The following is a 14,877-nucleotide window of genomic DNA, read 5'->3' on the forward strand; positions in this document are numbered from 1 at the left end:
GCACGCTCACCTGAGCAACAGCACAGGCTTCACCATCCCCACCAGGCCAGGCTGGGCCAAGGCTCTACCATCTACACGGGATATCACCAACCCTGCACTGAACGCAGCAGCTCCATACAGCAAGCTAGCACCAGCTACCACTATGCTACAAACGTGTGAATGCAATCTTACCTTAGGTCGACTGAAGGAGAGGATCTCTGGTCTGCAAGCTGAACTCAGGGGTAAAAACGACATCATCATGGAGCTATCCTCTGTTGCTTCCACTCAAATGAAGCACCTTGTCGCCCTAAGATCCTCTGGCTGCGGCTCCCTCTGCATGGCAGGCGATGATCCTACTCTCCCGTGGCCCGGCTCCGCCATTGTGGGATCCTCTTCTCCTGTCACTGTGCCCGGGCCCGTGTTAGCCATACCCAACGATCAGTGGAGTCTACTTGGTGCAAAACCTAAGCTGGCAGCGACTGTCAACAAAGGGGATGGACAATTCCCGCTGAGCTCGACCCCTGTTAAACCGATAAATTGGTTAACAGCCCGCAAGGGTAAACATTGTGGTCGTCCGCGGACTCCCCCAACACCGCAGCGCCTGGAGCTTGGCAACAGATTCGAAGTTATGAGCCTACAGGAGTTTCCATCAATGGCAAATGGCTCTAGCTCTCCTCCCCGGTTCCAGCCACGTCCAGTTGGCCACGGTTCACCTGTGGACAGGGATACCACCACTGCCCTGGCACGCGCCACCACGTCCTACCCCTCCGCTGTTCCGATACCCGCCGCCTCCTCTTCCTCCGCTGTCACTTCGCTGCCCGCCGCCGCTTCCTACGCCGCCGCTGTCTCCTCTCCACCTGTGGCCGGTGTTTCCCAGACGTCTCGTCGTTCCAACACGGGAGAGAACCGACGCAGGATGCTGCAGGATGCCATCATCAGACGATCAGAAGGATCCACCAGACGCCCGGCTCAACCTACGCAACTTTGCCGCTCTGGACCGCGGGCATCAACACTGCAGGCTAATGATCCAGCCCGGCCTTCACCTGGTTGCTCTGCAGCGCAGCAGGGCCGAGCAGCGGAGCTCCAGTGCCTCCTCATTGGCTCATCCATGGTCCGACAAGTTCTCCTGCCGAGGGCGGAGACCTTCTGCTATCCCGGTGCCCAGGTATCCCACATCAACTCAGTGCTACCACACATTATCCACAGTAATCCCGCTGCATCTATGGTCGTGACACATATCGGCTCAAATGACCTTAAGTCAGAAAAGTCAGAAAGTCTTAAAACTGATTTTAAAGCCCTAATCGATTCCGTCTTGACCGCTGGGAAACAATGTATCGTCTCTGGTCCCATGCCTTCCCCTCGATTTGGTGACATCAAATTCAGCCGCGCACGCCAACTTCATGTTTGGCTCAAACAGTATTGTCTCTCCATGGGCATTCCCTTTGTCGACAATTTTAACGTTTTCTGGAACAGACCGTCTTTCTTTGCCAGCGATGGTTTGCATTTAAACAAACAAGGGAAACATCTTCTGGCCAGCAATATGCTCTTAACAATAAAATCGGTTCCTAGCGTCACTCCTCTTGCAAACTCTGTCCAGCATGATTGACTATCTCCACACCTGGTCAGTCAAGAGGTAGTTAGCTCACGTGACACAGCCTCCATGACCACTAGTCCCCATGCATCTAGCGCCCCCTCCAGGCCTGGAACATCCATTACTATAAAAACTCACCCAATCCCTGTATGTCAGTCTGTCAGATCATCATTAATCCCTCCTCATAGATTTTACAGGTCACGCCACAGACCACTTGGGATTACAAGTAACTTGAAAAATGTACCTATTATGTGTAATAGGTCAATTGTGTTGGACCACCCCGCTGTTGATAACCTGGACATGAGCATATCAAAGCTAAACTCACCAAACATCCTCAAAACAAGAAAGGGTTTGGGTTTTCTTCACTTAAACATAAGAAGTTTGCTTCAGCACAATAAACTAGACCATGTTAACATCTTAGTATCTCAGGCTGACCCAGATGTCTTGGTTCTGACTGAATCATGGTTGAAGAGCAGTACACATGACTCTATGGTGGCAATAAATGATTATAGTTTATTCAGAATAGACAGGACCACACGGGGTGGGGGAGTGGCTGTCTATGTTAAATCACATTATTCTGTATCATTACTACATGCTGTCTCTGTTCGAAGCTGCTTTGAATTTATTGCTTTGGAATTGTCTTTATCATCCAATGATTGTTTTGTTGTAATTGGTGTGTACAGGCCCCCTTCAGCAGTAAATAGCTCCTTGAGTGAGCTAGCACATTTAATCTCTCCATATGTAAATAGAGAGGTCATTATGATGGGTGATTTTAACATTGACTGGCTTTCTGGTGCCTCTGAACCTTTTAAAGAAATATGTAGCAACCTAAATCTTACACAAATAATAACTGAGCCCACAAGACCAAATCTAAAAAACCCAGCAAAATCAACTTTGATCGATTTAATATTATCAAATCAAAGCAATAAAATAGTTTCTGCTGGTGTCTTTGAGCTTGGAATCAGTGATCACTGCCCGGTGGCCTGTATCAGAAGTATTCATCTTAAAAAATCTCAACCCAAAATCATCATTAAGCGTAATTTTAAAGGTTTTAACGAGCAAGCATTTTTAAATGAACTCTATCAAAGTGACATTCATCTCACAAGTGAAATATCTGATGTGGAATTGGCCTTAGAATTTTTCACCAATACTTTCTCCTCCATTTTGAACAAGCATGCACCCCTTAAAAAGCACAGAGTAAAAAATAGATCAAACCCCTGGTTCACAAATGAATTGTCCGATATATTTGCAGAGAGAAATAAAGCATGGTCCCTAGCTAGACGCTCTGGTGAAAACTCCAAGTGGACTGCTTTCAGACAAATCAGAAATAGGTGCATATCCATGGTTAGGAAAGCTAAATCAGACTACTACCTCGAACTAATTTCAAACTGCTACTCCAACCCTGCACTATTTTGGAAGGCTGTGAATTATAACAAAAACAATTCTAGCACTGTTCCCAGTCAGTTAAAAATAAATGATCATATTTTAAATGATCAGAAAGAAATTGGTTTAGCTTTCAATAAACACTTTATAGCTGCTGGTAAACTCTTTCACAATGGAGTATCTACGCCTTCTACGCCTACCACCACGAGAAATAAAAATAGCATACCACCTGTCTCTAAAACTCCTCTTTTCAGCCTTGTTCAAGTCCCAACAAGTATTGTTGTAGATGCGCTTCTTGCCATCAACCCCAGGAAGTACATGGGAGAGGACAATTTGGACCCATTTTCAATAAATCTCTCTGCACTTATCATATCAAAACAAATAACCCATATTTTTAATCTTTCCATCTCTTCTGGTATTGTTCCTAAAGTCTGGAAAAAAGCTCACGTCATTCCATTACATAAAGGGGGTGACAAAAGTGATCTTAACAATTACAGGCCAATTTCCAAACTCCCATGCCTGGCAAAAATTCTAGAATCAGTCATTAATACTCAGTTGAAATCCTTTTTATCCAGTGCTTCCATTTTGAGTCCATTTCAATCTGGTTTTAGGGCAGGCCACAGTACTATATCTGCTGTCACTTTGGTCTTAGACAACATTGTTACAGCTATCGATAAAAAAATGCACTGTGCAGCACTTTTTGTTGATCTGTCAAAAGCTTTTGATACTTTAGATCACCATTTGCTTTTAGAGAGGCTGCATGAAATTGGTTTTGATTATTCTACATGTAGCTGGTTTAGGGACTATCTCTCTGATAGACAGCAGTCAGTTAAGCTGGGAAGCTACCAAACTGAGTTTTTAACAGTTACAAATGGTGTTCCGCAGGGCTCAATTTTAGGTCCAGTCCTATTCACAATTTACATCAATAACATTGTTTCATCACTACAAAACTGCCATGCCCATTTGTATGCTGACGACACTGTACTGTATTGCATTTCTGATTCAGTGCAACAATCTGTTCAGAACCTACAGAGCTCTTTTAACACCCTGCAGAACTGTCTAGTGGATCTCAGGCTTGTCCTTAATATAGAAAAAACAAAATATATGTGCTTTTCCAGAGCAAGAATTACACATTTTAATGATCTTATTATTCACACAAATAATGGATCTCATATTGAAAGAGTCACTGAATATAAATATCTTGGCATCTGGATAGATGAAAAACTCTCTTTTACATTTCACATAAAAAATCTTGTCTGTCGTCTCCGACAAAAGATTGGCTATTTTTATAGGAATAAAGCCACCTTCCCGTTGTTCAGTAGGAAAAGGATTATTGAGGCAGTTTTTATGTCTGTCCTTGATTACGGTGATGTGGTTTATCGGCATGCATCTCGTTCATGCCTTAAACTCCTAGACTCTGTATTTCACTCTGCTTTGAGATTCATTACAGGAGATCCTTATGATACACACCATTGTGTTTTATATGAAAAGGTTGGGTGGTCCTCCCTTAAGGAGAGACGTGATGCACATTGGCATATTTTTATATATAAAGCTCTGACTGGAAAGCTACCACTATATTTGACAGAAATGCTGCTTATTTCAGATGGGCTTTATCAAACCCGCTCAACTGACATGCTCATGTTATATGTCCCCTATGCCCGGTCTGAGCTTGGTAAAACCGCTTTTAGCCATAGTGCCCCTGACTCCTGGAACAGCCTACAACATACAATTAAAATAAATACACTCATAACTGTTAACCAATTTAAAATTATTATTTTGAATCAGCCCCTCTACACTTGTAACTGTTTTAATTAGGCTATTATGTCTCTCATTCAATTGATCTGAATGTTTTAAATTGTTGTTGTCTGTGTGTGTGTGTGTGTGTGTGTGTAAACTTGTTATGTATTCTCATTGTATATTGTGTATATGTACAAACTCGACGTCATTGTAAAAGAGGGTCACCCCTCAATTGATCTTTCGAGGTTAAATAAAGGAAAATGAAAATGAAATGAAATAGTGGGGTTATACTGGCTCCTAGTGGTCAACAACCGGTACTGCACTCAGACAAACAGAAGAGGCACAAGGGAATGATGACTAAACAAGTAATGTTTTTTTTCACTTACTGAAAACAATAGCTGGCAGCTAAACAGCTAAGGCATGTTCCCTTGCAGCAATAAGTGTTTCGACAGTGAGGTATAAACGGATAAGAAGGATCAGACTGCTGGGATTAATGTGGAAATTCAGCGCTAACGGACGTGTACCTCAAACTACTCAATGCCCTGGCACTGTGCATACTCCCCAAACATAAACACAGGTCTGTTTCAGGGTCTTGTGCTTGAGATAAGTATGCACTGAAAGCTGTATTCTTTCATTTTATTCTTTTTTTCGAGAAAAGGTCTTGACAAACATTTGAAAGCTTATTGCAATTCTAAAAAGAGTTAGCCTGCAGCGGGCCCTACTTTCCAGTTCCAATGAAGAATGCAACACATTTTACCAATCCCATTTAAATTCTAAGGTTTGAGGGACTTTTTCAAACAAATGTGTGGTGGAGAAAAACAACAGAAAGTCAGTTTGGGCAGCTTCCACTAATTGGATTCTCTCTGTTCCATTCACTCACCCACTACGCATCCATACAGCAGCCACCAGTCTGATCTTGCAAGCCTCACATTAATTTCTCTCCCGCAGATCAATCTGGACCTTTCTCCAATCTCTGTCCATTAGTAGAAGGCAGCCCCTGATTGGTCCATGTAGTCATTGATGTCAACATGAATCGACGAATAAGCTTGTGAGATATCGCTGGTCACACAAGGCTGGATCGACGACTATTACACCAATCAATCAGGTGCTGCCTTACTTAAGGGACACTTTTAGAATTCGGAACCCAGGCCCTGATTGGACTGAGTCATTTTCTGACCTGGGCTCCTCCCCATGACGGACATTGGAGAAAGTCCAGGCTGATCTGCGGGACAGAATTGATTGCGAAGCTTATAGGCGAGATCAGGCTGGTCTCAGCAGGCTACACAGACACACCACTGGGGGTTGATTAACAACTTTTACCTTCTTGAAGACCTTTCCGTTGCCCTGCCGCTCGTCCTCTTCACTGATCAGCTCCCTGGTGCCCAGACAGTCTCTTTGGGGGAACCTCTTGACGGCGTACTCAAAGACCTTGTCCAGGGTGTCCACTCCCGGGTGTAGCGCGGTGGCCAGCCTCTTGGTGGCGCTGACGTCCCTGTAGGGCCCCTCAGGACTGCCCATCACAGAGCGGGCCTTGGCCCTCTTGGCCCGGTCGGCCTCTGAGCCGTAGGAGACCCTCCCTCCGTCAGGGGCAGAGAACAGGCTGAGGAGGAAGGAGGGCAGGAAGGTGATGGAGGAGTAGAGCCACACCATGAGGTGGAAGAGCAGCAGCAGCATGGGGTTCATGTCCTCCTTTAGCTTCATCTCGTTGAGGAGGGAGTGTGGATGAGGATACGTTGGTAGTGTCGGGTCCCTGTTTTTCTTCTGTCCCCTTCTTTCCTTTAGAGAGAGCTCGGCGTGACTCCCCAGGTAATAAAACGTCCACACACTACTCCTGAAAAAAAGAAATTACAACCTGATTAGAGCGACTAACCGAAGTTCAAGTCCTTGTTGTTGTCCTTACGCTATAGTTGCAAAATTAGATTATGATCCTGAGCTCTGAGAGCCTAGTACAAGGATCTTGCATCATTTAGAAACTGAAAAAAAAACTAAATGAGTCACATCGGGCACTTACATAAAGCCAAAGAGAATGTTGTTCTATGGCAAAGCATGACAAAATGTTCCTTTTTTTCCCGTTCTGCAGCCCCTGTATCCAACCAACTCATTACACAGAACACAGCAGGGATACAGCCCGAGCAACTGCAAGTGTCACCCACTGTTAGAATCAAAGCCAGACGAAGACAAAAGGAGAGAAAGAGAGTATGTCACGGCTGCAGGGAAAGCTGAGCATATTCAAACGAAAACAGAAGAATAGAGAGAAGAGAAAGTGAAAGTGAAAAAAAAAACTGATGAACAGACCTAAATGACACTAAGGGTGAGAAGGTGCCTAAGAGGTTTTTGAATGAGCATTGTGCGAGTGTGTGTGACAGGGCACATAGGCCACTGGACAGATAAAGAAATACAAAAAAAAGAACAAACTGTAGCTGGTCCCACTGAACCCGTTAAACTCCATGACATCAGGGTTAGAGAGAGCGTGTGGGGGCCTTTGCTCAGCTGGGTTTACACATAGGGATGCATTTTCTAAAATTCAACTGGAACTGGCAGGGTGGTGATATACTGAAGGTGCTGTCCAGAGTTCTGAATAGAGATCAGTGTTAAGGATCTCATCACCATGGCTGACACCTGACAGCTTTCCTGTTACAGTAACACTATTTTCCTGAAATCCGGCAAGAACTCACTCTTTGATTGGAATACAAGCGGATAACGTTTGGAGCTCAAAGGCCAAGGTCACTTAACCTTTCATATGTGTGTTTGTGAGATATATGCAATATCTCAAGCACACTTTGAGGGATTTTCTTCAAAGTTTGCAAAAATGTTGAATCAATTGATTAACTGAATATATTTTGTCAAAGGTAAGGTTACTGCAACCCAACATATTGCCAGGTCGTAGTGACTTTGCATCATATTGTAGCCTCCTATGAACTTTCCCTTCTTTAAAGCATTGTCTTCCACCACTACTTTCACCGTGCTGCAAGTGTACGCCTCCCGGAGGCGTAAAAAAACCACCAGGCGCTATTTCTTGTTATAACTATGATTATAATAGATTTGGATACTATGATTGTAATTATTATTTGGCAGTTGGATATGTAAAAAGTGCTTTTCTTACAGTTGAGGGATCTGGACTCACCAATGGTAGCTAAATGTCTTCCCTGTCACAAACTTCAGTTGATATGATCAGATGTCTGGGCTGATAAGGTTCTCAATCTGCCACCTGAGGCCAACCGTGTGAGAAAAAAACACTAATGCGTATTGACATTTCTTTTCAGTCCACCAACTGTCTTTGCAATCATGTAGCTAAGGAAACACGTCCCATGTGAAAAAATCAAGGGCCCCTTACAGTCCCTTCTAGCAGCAGCACCGATTCATTATGCATATGAAGAAGCCCCTCCCAAAAACAGTCACACACACCCGCTGTCCCCCAAATACACTAATCTCTCAAGCGTCCCTTTGAGACTCATCAATAATTCAAATATTTTACCAGCAGCGTTCACCCAGACTACCATGTGTTCCCTGTGGGATTCTGGTGTCTTGTTACGCAGCGTGCCTGGAGGCCTTGTTTCACCACAGGGCGCTTTACAGCTTTACTAGAACTGCAACCCGTTGCTGTAACACCATATTCCACCATCATCCAATATTTGCTTTGTCGCTCTCACTGTGTCTCCCAATTTCTGTGTTTGCAGAAAGTTGAGGTCGATGAAATGGAGGCCACAGAAGACTAGTGTGGGACACTGGGGTAAACAAAGTGTCAGACTGGAGGAAAAAGGAATCAACAGAGCATTGTGCCATAAGGACTTCAGCTTCTTCGAGGGTGAACACTAGTGTTAGGTCTGCTTTGCAAAAAAATATAAGGTTGGGAAACCTGCTTTTAATGCACCAGCCATTTCAAGTGCCGTCATATATTGCAAACCATCAAGTCTTTAAAAATGTTGATTCATTCTCTGTTAAATAATGACCTAAACCCTTCTACGCCAGGATATTATGACACAACTGTGGGTTGTGCTATTGTGTTGAGTGCATTGCCAGGTACCAGTAGACAGAATACACAAGGGCAAGAGAGATAAGGCGACACCGTCACATAGGTGAGGAGGCTGCAACCTGTTGGAATTGGGAGGGAATGTCAACTAAGCTTTGCATGAAAGCAGAAATAAAGATGGAGATCTGCCTGTAACCAAACCGCTTTGCCATAACCATGCATCTGTGTTAGCAGAACATCGATTGTATCCTCTTGTAATGTCTTCCCTTTCAATATAGGCATCCCTTACAGCGCTCTACAGATAAGCTGTTAACTGACCAGAAGAGAACAAGTCCAACAAGCACCCTTGACCTATGGCTTTCTGAAAAGATCCCGCCAAAAACACGCAACCCGATTAACAAGCCCAACCACCCGCTGTCTAACTTGCCCCATGGCAATACAGAAGCAGGATCTAATCTCTTACCGTTGATAGCCAGAAACCGGGAGTGGCAGTATGTAAACTTCTAGTTGCTCAAAAGCTTGCTTTACGCAACAAGCAGGAGCTTTGCAGGCAGCCTCCACTCATTGGATTAATTGAGTCATATTGTGACATGGTCTGTGTAGTGGTGGGGTGAGCAGGCACTGTGTGTGTGTGTGTGTGTGTGTGTGTGTGTGTGTGTGTGTGTGTGTGTGTGTGTGTGTGTGTGTGTGTGTGTGTGTGTGGATGAGGGAATCATTGCTTCCTCAAGAGATTGCCTGAATGGGGTCCTTTGTGTGCCGACGTCATCATGCTTGCACCCACTCCGCTAAGCAGGCAGGCTGAAGACTTGCAGAAAGTTCACCATTGTGGCGAAATGCCGCACAAGCACACAACTCTGTCGCAAGGGTCATACTGACTGCACTGTACAAATCCCATAAACTCAAAGCTAACTGTCTTTACAAGATTTAAAACAAAATTAAACTCTTACGTTTTTAAGGAAAGCTGCCTGTTATATTTGAGCCTCTAGTCGAGGTAACTTATTACTTATCATTTTTCATAATATATAATGAAAATGTATCTTCCTATGAACTTCCTAATTCCCTGTCATACAGATAACAAAAAAACAAAAACCAAGTCCACCAAATTAAACAGTGAAACTGTCTGAATACAAACAATAACAATTTGGTAGAACTTTGACTTTAATTTATTTTTTTATTATTTATAAATTCTTAGTTTGTTGAAGTATCATTAGCTATAAATGAAGTTATGTCAACAAAAAAATATTATTTGGCTCGTATGTAGGCAGTTTCCCAAATAAATTAAGAGTTTTTAATCTTAGCCTCAATACTCAAAAATCTGCGCCTAACCTTTTAATTTTTACAGTGTGTGTGTGTGTGTGTGTGTGTGTGTGTGTGTGTGTGCGCAAGTGTGCGTGTGAAAGAAAACAAGGGGAGATGTATGTGGTGTGTTTGTGTGACATAATTGCACACATTAGGGGTATTGGCCCTTTTCAATGAGTGTGATAATCAGAAGGTTACAGCTGAGTTATATGCATGATTTGGTCTAGGGTGAAAGCACAAAACACAATTTGGTGGATTATTTGGATCAGACAGCAGCTTTACTTGTTTGCACATGGTGGCGAACTACAGGCAGACCTGCCAGTTACCAACAATACCAACCTAAGTCCTTTATCTACCTTAAGCTTATCTGGGTGTAAAGCACATTTCTAACAACTGAAATGAATAAGTAAAAACTAGGATAACATAACACTTTTTCCCTCATCACCAGGCATAATCAGCATGACTCATATTTTACGCAAGACATGCTTTATCACAACGTTATAATGCAGAGCTGTGTCCTCCTCACTTGGGAGAAATGAGTGTGTGTCTGCTTGTTTTCTAATCACATCGGACCATCTCTGCAAGACAATAGCATCTCTGTCCGTAGGTGCAGGAGCATTCTAATGGACCTTAATCGTTTGATACGCGTTGCTTCAGGCCATTTTACTACGGGTGAAATAAAGGGTGTCAGGGATTGTTATGAGGTGACAAAATATTTTCAAATAATTTTAATTGTATTTATTTTCTTCAGGGCTGCCCCTTGATTACAACACAAGACATAATAACCTGTATTTGTCTTATTTGCATCTCAAATTGTATATAGGCCTATGTGTGCAAATAAATGAATTAAGCCTAATGGTTATACAACTTTACTTCCATGTAAACAGATGCTCAATACAATATGTAGGCATAAAAATTAAAATAAATCATCCATTTAATTAAAACTTTCTTAAAAGAATCATATTCTATTGTATTTAGATAACATTATAATTAGAGTGGTGGTGACTGGTCACAGGCGTTCAAACCATAGCTAGTATAATAAAGGTTTAAACTCAAATATCTAAGCCCCCTGACAAGAGTGTCAAGCCCCACACAATGGCATGATAACTTCCGGGTTCAAATTTCAAAATAAATAAGACCATTCCAAACCCTGCTGAGACATGTTTTACTTGTATCCTACGAATTGTATCAGTTAGTTGCAAAACATTGTTTAAGTCTCTGGACATAGCCTACGAGCTTATTATGCGACCATATCGTCCAAAGACAAGGGAGTAGTCTATAACCAGCTGTCTACAGCAGAGAACCTATTATAGCCGTGAACCCACCAGCCAAATCCTCAGCTTTAACACAATGTATTTTGAACTGAACATGGGGATTTACATTCATACGAAGTTCTCAGCTCAGGGTAAAAACAATAAAATATTAAATTAGGCTTTGTCTTTTTATTCTCATTTTTGGCGGGCGACTCTTTCTACGTGTTCCAGTTGAGAAAGCCTAACATTAATTTAGCTAGCAAGTAGGCGTTACTGTCGCGTGACACATTCTTAACGTTATGAAATGAAAGTCTCGTGTTTTAATGTTGAGAAGAATGCAGTTCGTTACTTCTACAGCTGTCTCCGTCTATCTCGTCTAGCCATATACCTTGACGCAACAGCAGCATCCCGCACATCTGGGTCTAAGCGCGCGCATCACTAACAACTGCACCTTGAGCACCTGAGCCACAAAGAAACTCACCTGTGAGTGTTTCCCTCACGTGAGCCGCAACTTTCAGCGTCTCTGTGTGGTAGGAGCCCCCGAGTGAGTGAGGACTGCTCTGCTTATGAATTCACACGACCGGCTTAATGTTCCTAAACGTTGGAATTACTCTGAGTGCAGCAGCCTGAGCCCGGAAGAGAGGGGAGCGTCGTGTTGTTGAGCGAGTAGGATGCATGACGGGTTGGGGGGGGGTGAGAGGGAGAGAGGGAGAGAGGAAAGACATTCCCTGCGTTATGATTGGACTCGTGGAGGTGGCGCGTGCTAGGGGCCGGGCCACAATGGAATGAGGGAGCGACGTGACTGCAACTGGGTTTACTGAGGGTCAAAAACGAAAATGAACTATAGGGCCACACACACACACACACACACACACACACACACACACACACACACACACACACACACACACACACACACGCACACACGCACGCACGCACGCACAAACGCTGTGGTCCAGACAGACTAATTAGTAGTGAGTCATCATTACTCACATAGTTATATTTATGTATAATAATAATAATGTATAATGTTGCATTTTTTCATATTTATAACTCAAATGTGAAAGTTGATATAAAGGCTATTTTCTAGTTTTCCTTCAGGTTCATTTAAGGGTCTGTCTGTGTTAAACTTGAGGGTGAGATCCTGGACTATAGGTAGGCTAGCCTACACAAAAATTGAGAAACATTAGTTTTGTAGATGATGGAAATGGTTTCAAAACGGTTTTAAAAAATGTTCCTTCTAGCTATATGGCTTAAATTACATGATATACAAGCCTACACAAGTTTATCCCTAACATTGATCTCATTGCTGTAATGTTCCCCTGACGCCAGGGCCGCCCATAAGGAGGAAAACTAAATATTTCTATGGCCCAGCTTTTCGGGCGGGTCATGGGTTTTGGAGGCCAATGACCTAACTAAGCTGCACTTTATTTCGAGCCAAAGTATTCACTAATACAAATCACTAAACACAAACTATATTTATTGTTACTTAAGTAAAATACATCCTATTTCATCTTGAAAAGCTCAAACTATTATGAGTCGCTTTTTTCCCCTTGTAACATTTGCGCGTATAGCCAAACGTCAGAAGGTCAACTGAACAAGCTTTCTATATGTAAACCCATGTAATTGGCAATTAGCAGGAACCATCGAATGCAGACAGCTTGAGGAAAATGTTATGGACAACAAAGAGAGTTTGTGTGTGTCTGTGTCCATGGTGTATAGCCCCTCCACAGATTTAGACTCTCTCATAATATGTTATGTATCATGCGTTTATGTAGGAGTGAAGTGAACGCATGCACACGCATTGAGAGGAAAGGGGGCTCATTGACTGGACTTTTTCAGGGGCCCAGCCAGTGTGCAGTTGTGAGGTGTGTCATGACAATTTCAAACTTTACAGGTTACCCATCCACAGCCAGAATGTCTATCGCACTAAACTAGGCCATATTAAACACAGCCATTCATTCCTATGTCATGACTCAACACAGAGAGTTGTCTATTTTGACCCAGATTGTGCAACCTGCATGGCGCCCACGCAGCCAAACACACACATGCATGCACATGCACAGATGGGATAACCAACTGTCAAAACCCTTCAACAAAGAAAATGTGCCTCCATATTCATGCACACATGGGAGTTGTTGAGGGCAGGTGACTTGTCATCCAGATTCTCTAGGAGGTGCCAGCTGATTTAAACTGGCAACCCTGGGATAACAAGCCTATGAAGGGAGGATATACAATTCATGTGAATTAATTTCTGTAATGATCTGGACTTTTTTCCATCAAGAAATGTTACTCTATTCATGTAGACTATTACTATAGGTTATACCTGAGAAAATATGGCGCTATATGAAAGTATGCAACCGGCAGAGTGGTGACTCACTTTGCAGTGCCACGCATATGCAGTGTATAGACCATATATCATGGTGACAGAAAGACAATTCATGGCTTGTTTCACTGACACAATCATTCCTGGAAAATGGAACAGTGAAATACACTGTCCCTTTCTTGTTGTTTTGCAATAATAACACAATTTCCCAACATTACACAATGTGATTATAGGAGAACGTGCTAGTTCATCATTTTATGATTGAAATTTATCTGTCATTAGTTTTAAAAACTAAGTACCAGACTCAAATAGATTATTTCAATTTATAATTAAGGCTACAATAAGATCTGTTTTTCAGCTGCCCTTTCAGCTATAACAAGACATGTTTTTCTTTTTAAGTTATACAATCTGATAACAATACAAATATTTGATTTAACACAATGTCAATTCGAGTCTTGTTTTTATTTATACAGGCAGCCCAGTATAACAAATTTGTCCCGAAGGGGATTACAATATGCATAGCTACAACACCCTCTGTCCACAATACCGATTAAAAAATAAATAAAAATTGCGCTCTAACCACACCACGAGCACCCCCAGACATGCACTTAAAGAACAACCAAAAAAACAGAGACCTGGAAGCAAGGCAGGCCACAGGAGCACATATATAGGAGACTTATTACAGAAGCACAAAGAGTGATGTAGCCTACATTGTCCTTTCACCTGCTCTTTTAATGAAAACAATTCTCATAGTCATTTAATCTGCAATGCCATATCTGAATTGCAGGTGTTATTTACAAGCTGTTTTACAATCTCTTCTCATAGAGCTCTTTGAATGAAGGCTTGTTATTGTGAATGACACCCTTATTATTTCAAGCACGTTCCGGCCCTGTTAACTTCTGACTCTTTTCATTCATAACGTGAACGCTATGTCAACCCACAGTTCTGTATCTAATCTAAAATCAAATTGTATTTGAAAGCATGTCGATTCCTAAGAAAGCGCCTGTTATTCAGTAGTATTCCCGCATGTGATATCACTGGTGTTTTTCTGATGTTCTTCTACAAACTTATTTTTCAAATAATTACATTTTTTCCAGATTACGATTTCTCATCAGTTGCTCTGAAGTGAACGTTGTCCCACTTTATGACAATTGAATAGGATACTTAGTTGGATAGTTATGACACCTGCATACTGTGTACTGCATATTGTTAGTTTGTTTTTGTGTGCTCTTCTTTTTGTTATACTCATTTTTTAACACTTGTCACACTATTGAGGAGCACTTCATAATGTACAGACCTTAAACGGGTATAATAAGTTACACTGTTTGTGTTCTCATTT

General features: G+C 42.3%; 1 protein-coding gene across 3 annotated transcripts in view; it reads right to left on the reverse strand.

Moving 5' to 3' along the window:
- The window catches only part of acsl3a (acyl-CoA synthetase long chain family member 3a), a 31,494-nt gene extending 19,642 nt beyond the window's left edge, over positions 1-11,852 (reverse strand). For all 3 annotated transcript variants that reach the window (XM_080053816.1, XM_080053815.1, XM_080053817.1), the window contains exons 1-2: positions 11,694-11,852; positions 6,011-6,521 (exon numbers count right to left, since the gene is read on the reverse strand). In XM_080053816.1, coding sequence (XP_079909942.1) covers positions 6,011-6,391 — 381 coding nt within the window. In that variant the 5' untranslated portion in view covers positions 6,392-6,521; positions 11,694-11,852. The remainder of the gene's footprint in view (positions 1-6,010; positions 6,522-11,693) is intronic.
- Positions 11,853-14,877: the final 3,025 nt, after the last annotated feature.

The sequence above is a fragment of the Ammodytes marinus genome (genome assembly GCF_949987685.1).
Source record: "Ammodytes marinus genome assembly, chromosome: 3".
NCBI lineage: Eukaryota > Metazoa > Chordata > Actinopteri > Uranoscopiformes > Ammodytidae > Ammodytes > Ammodytes marinus.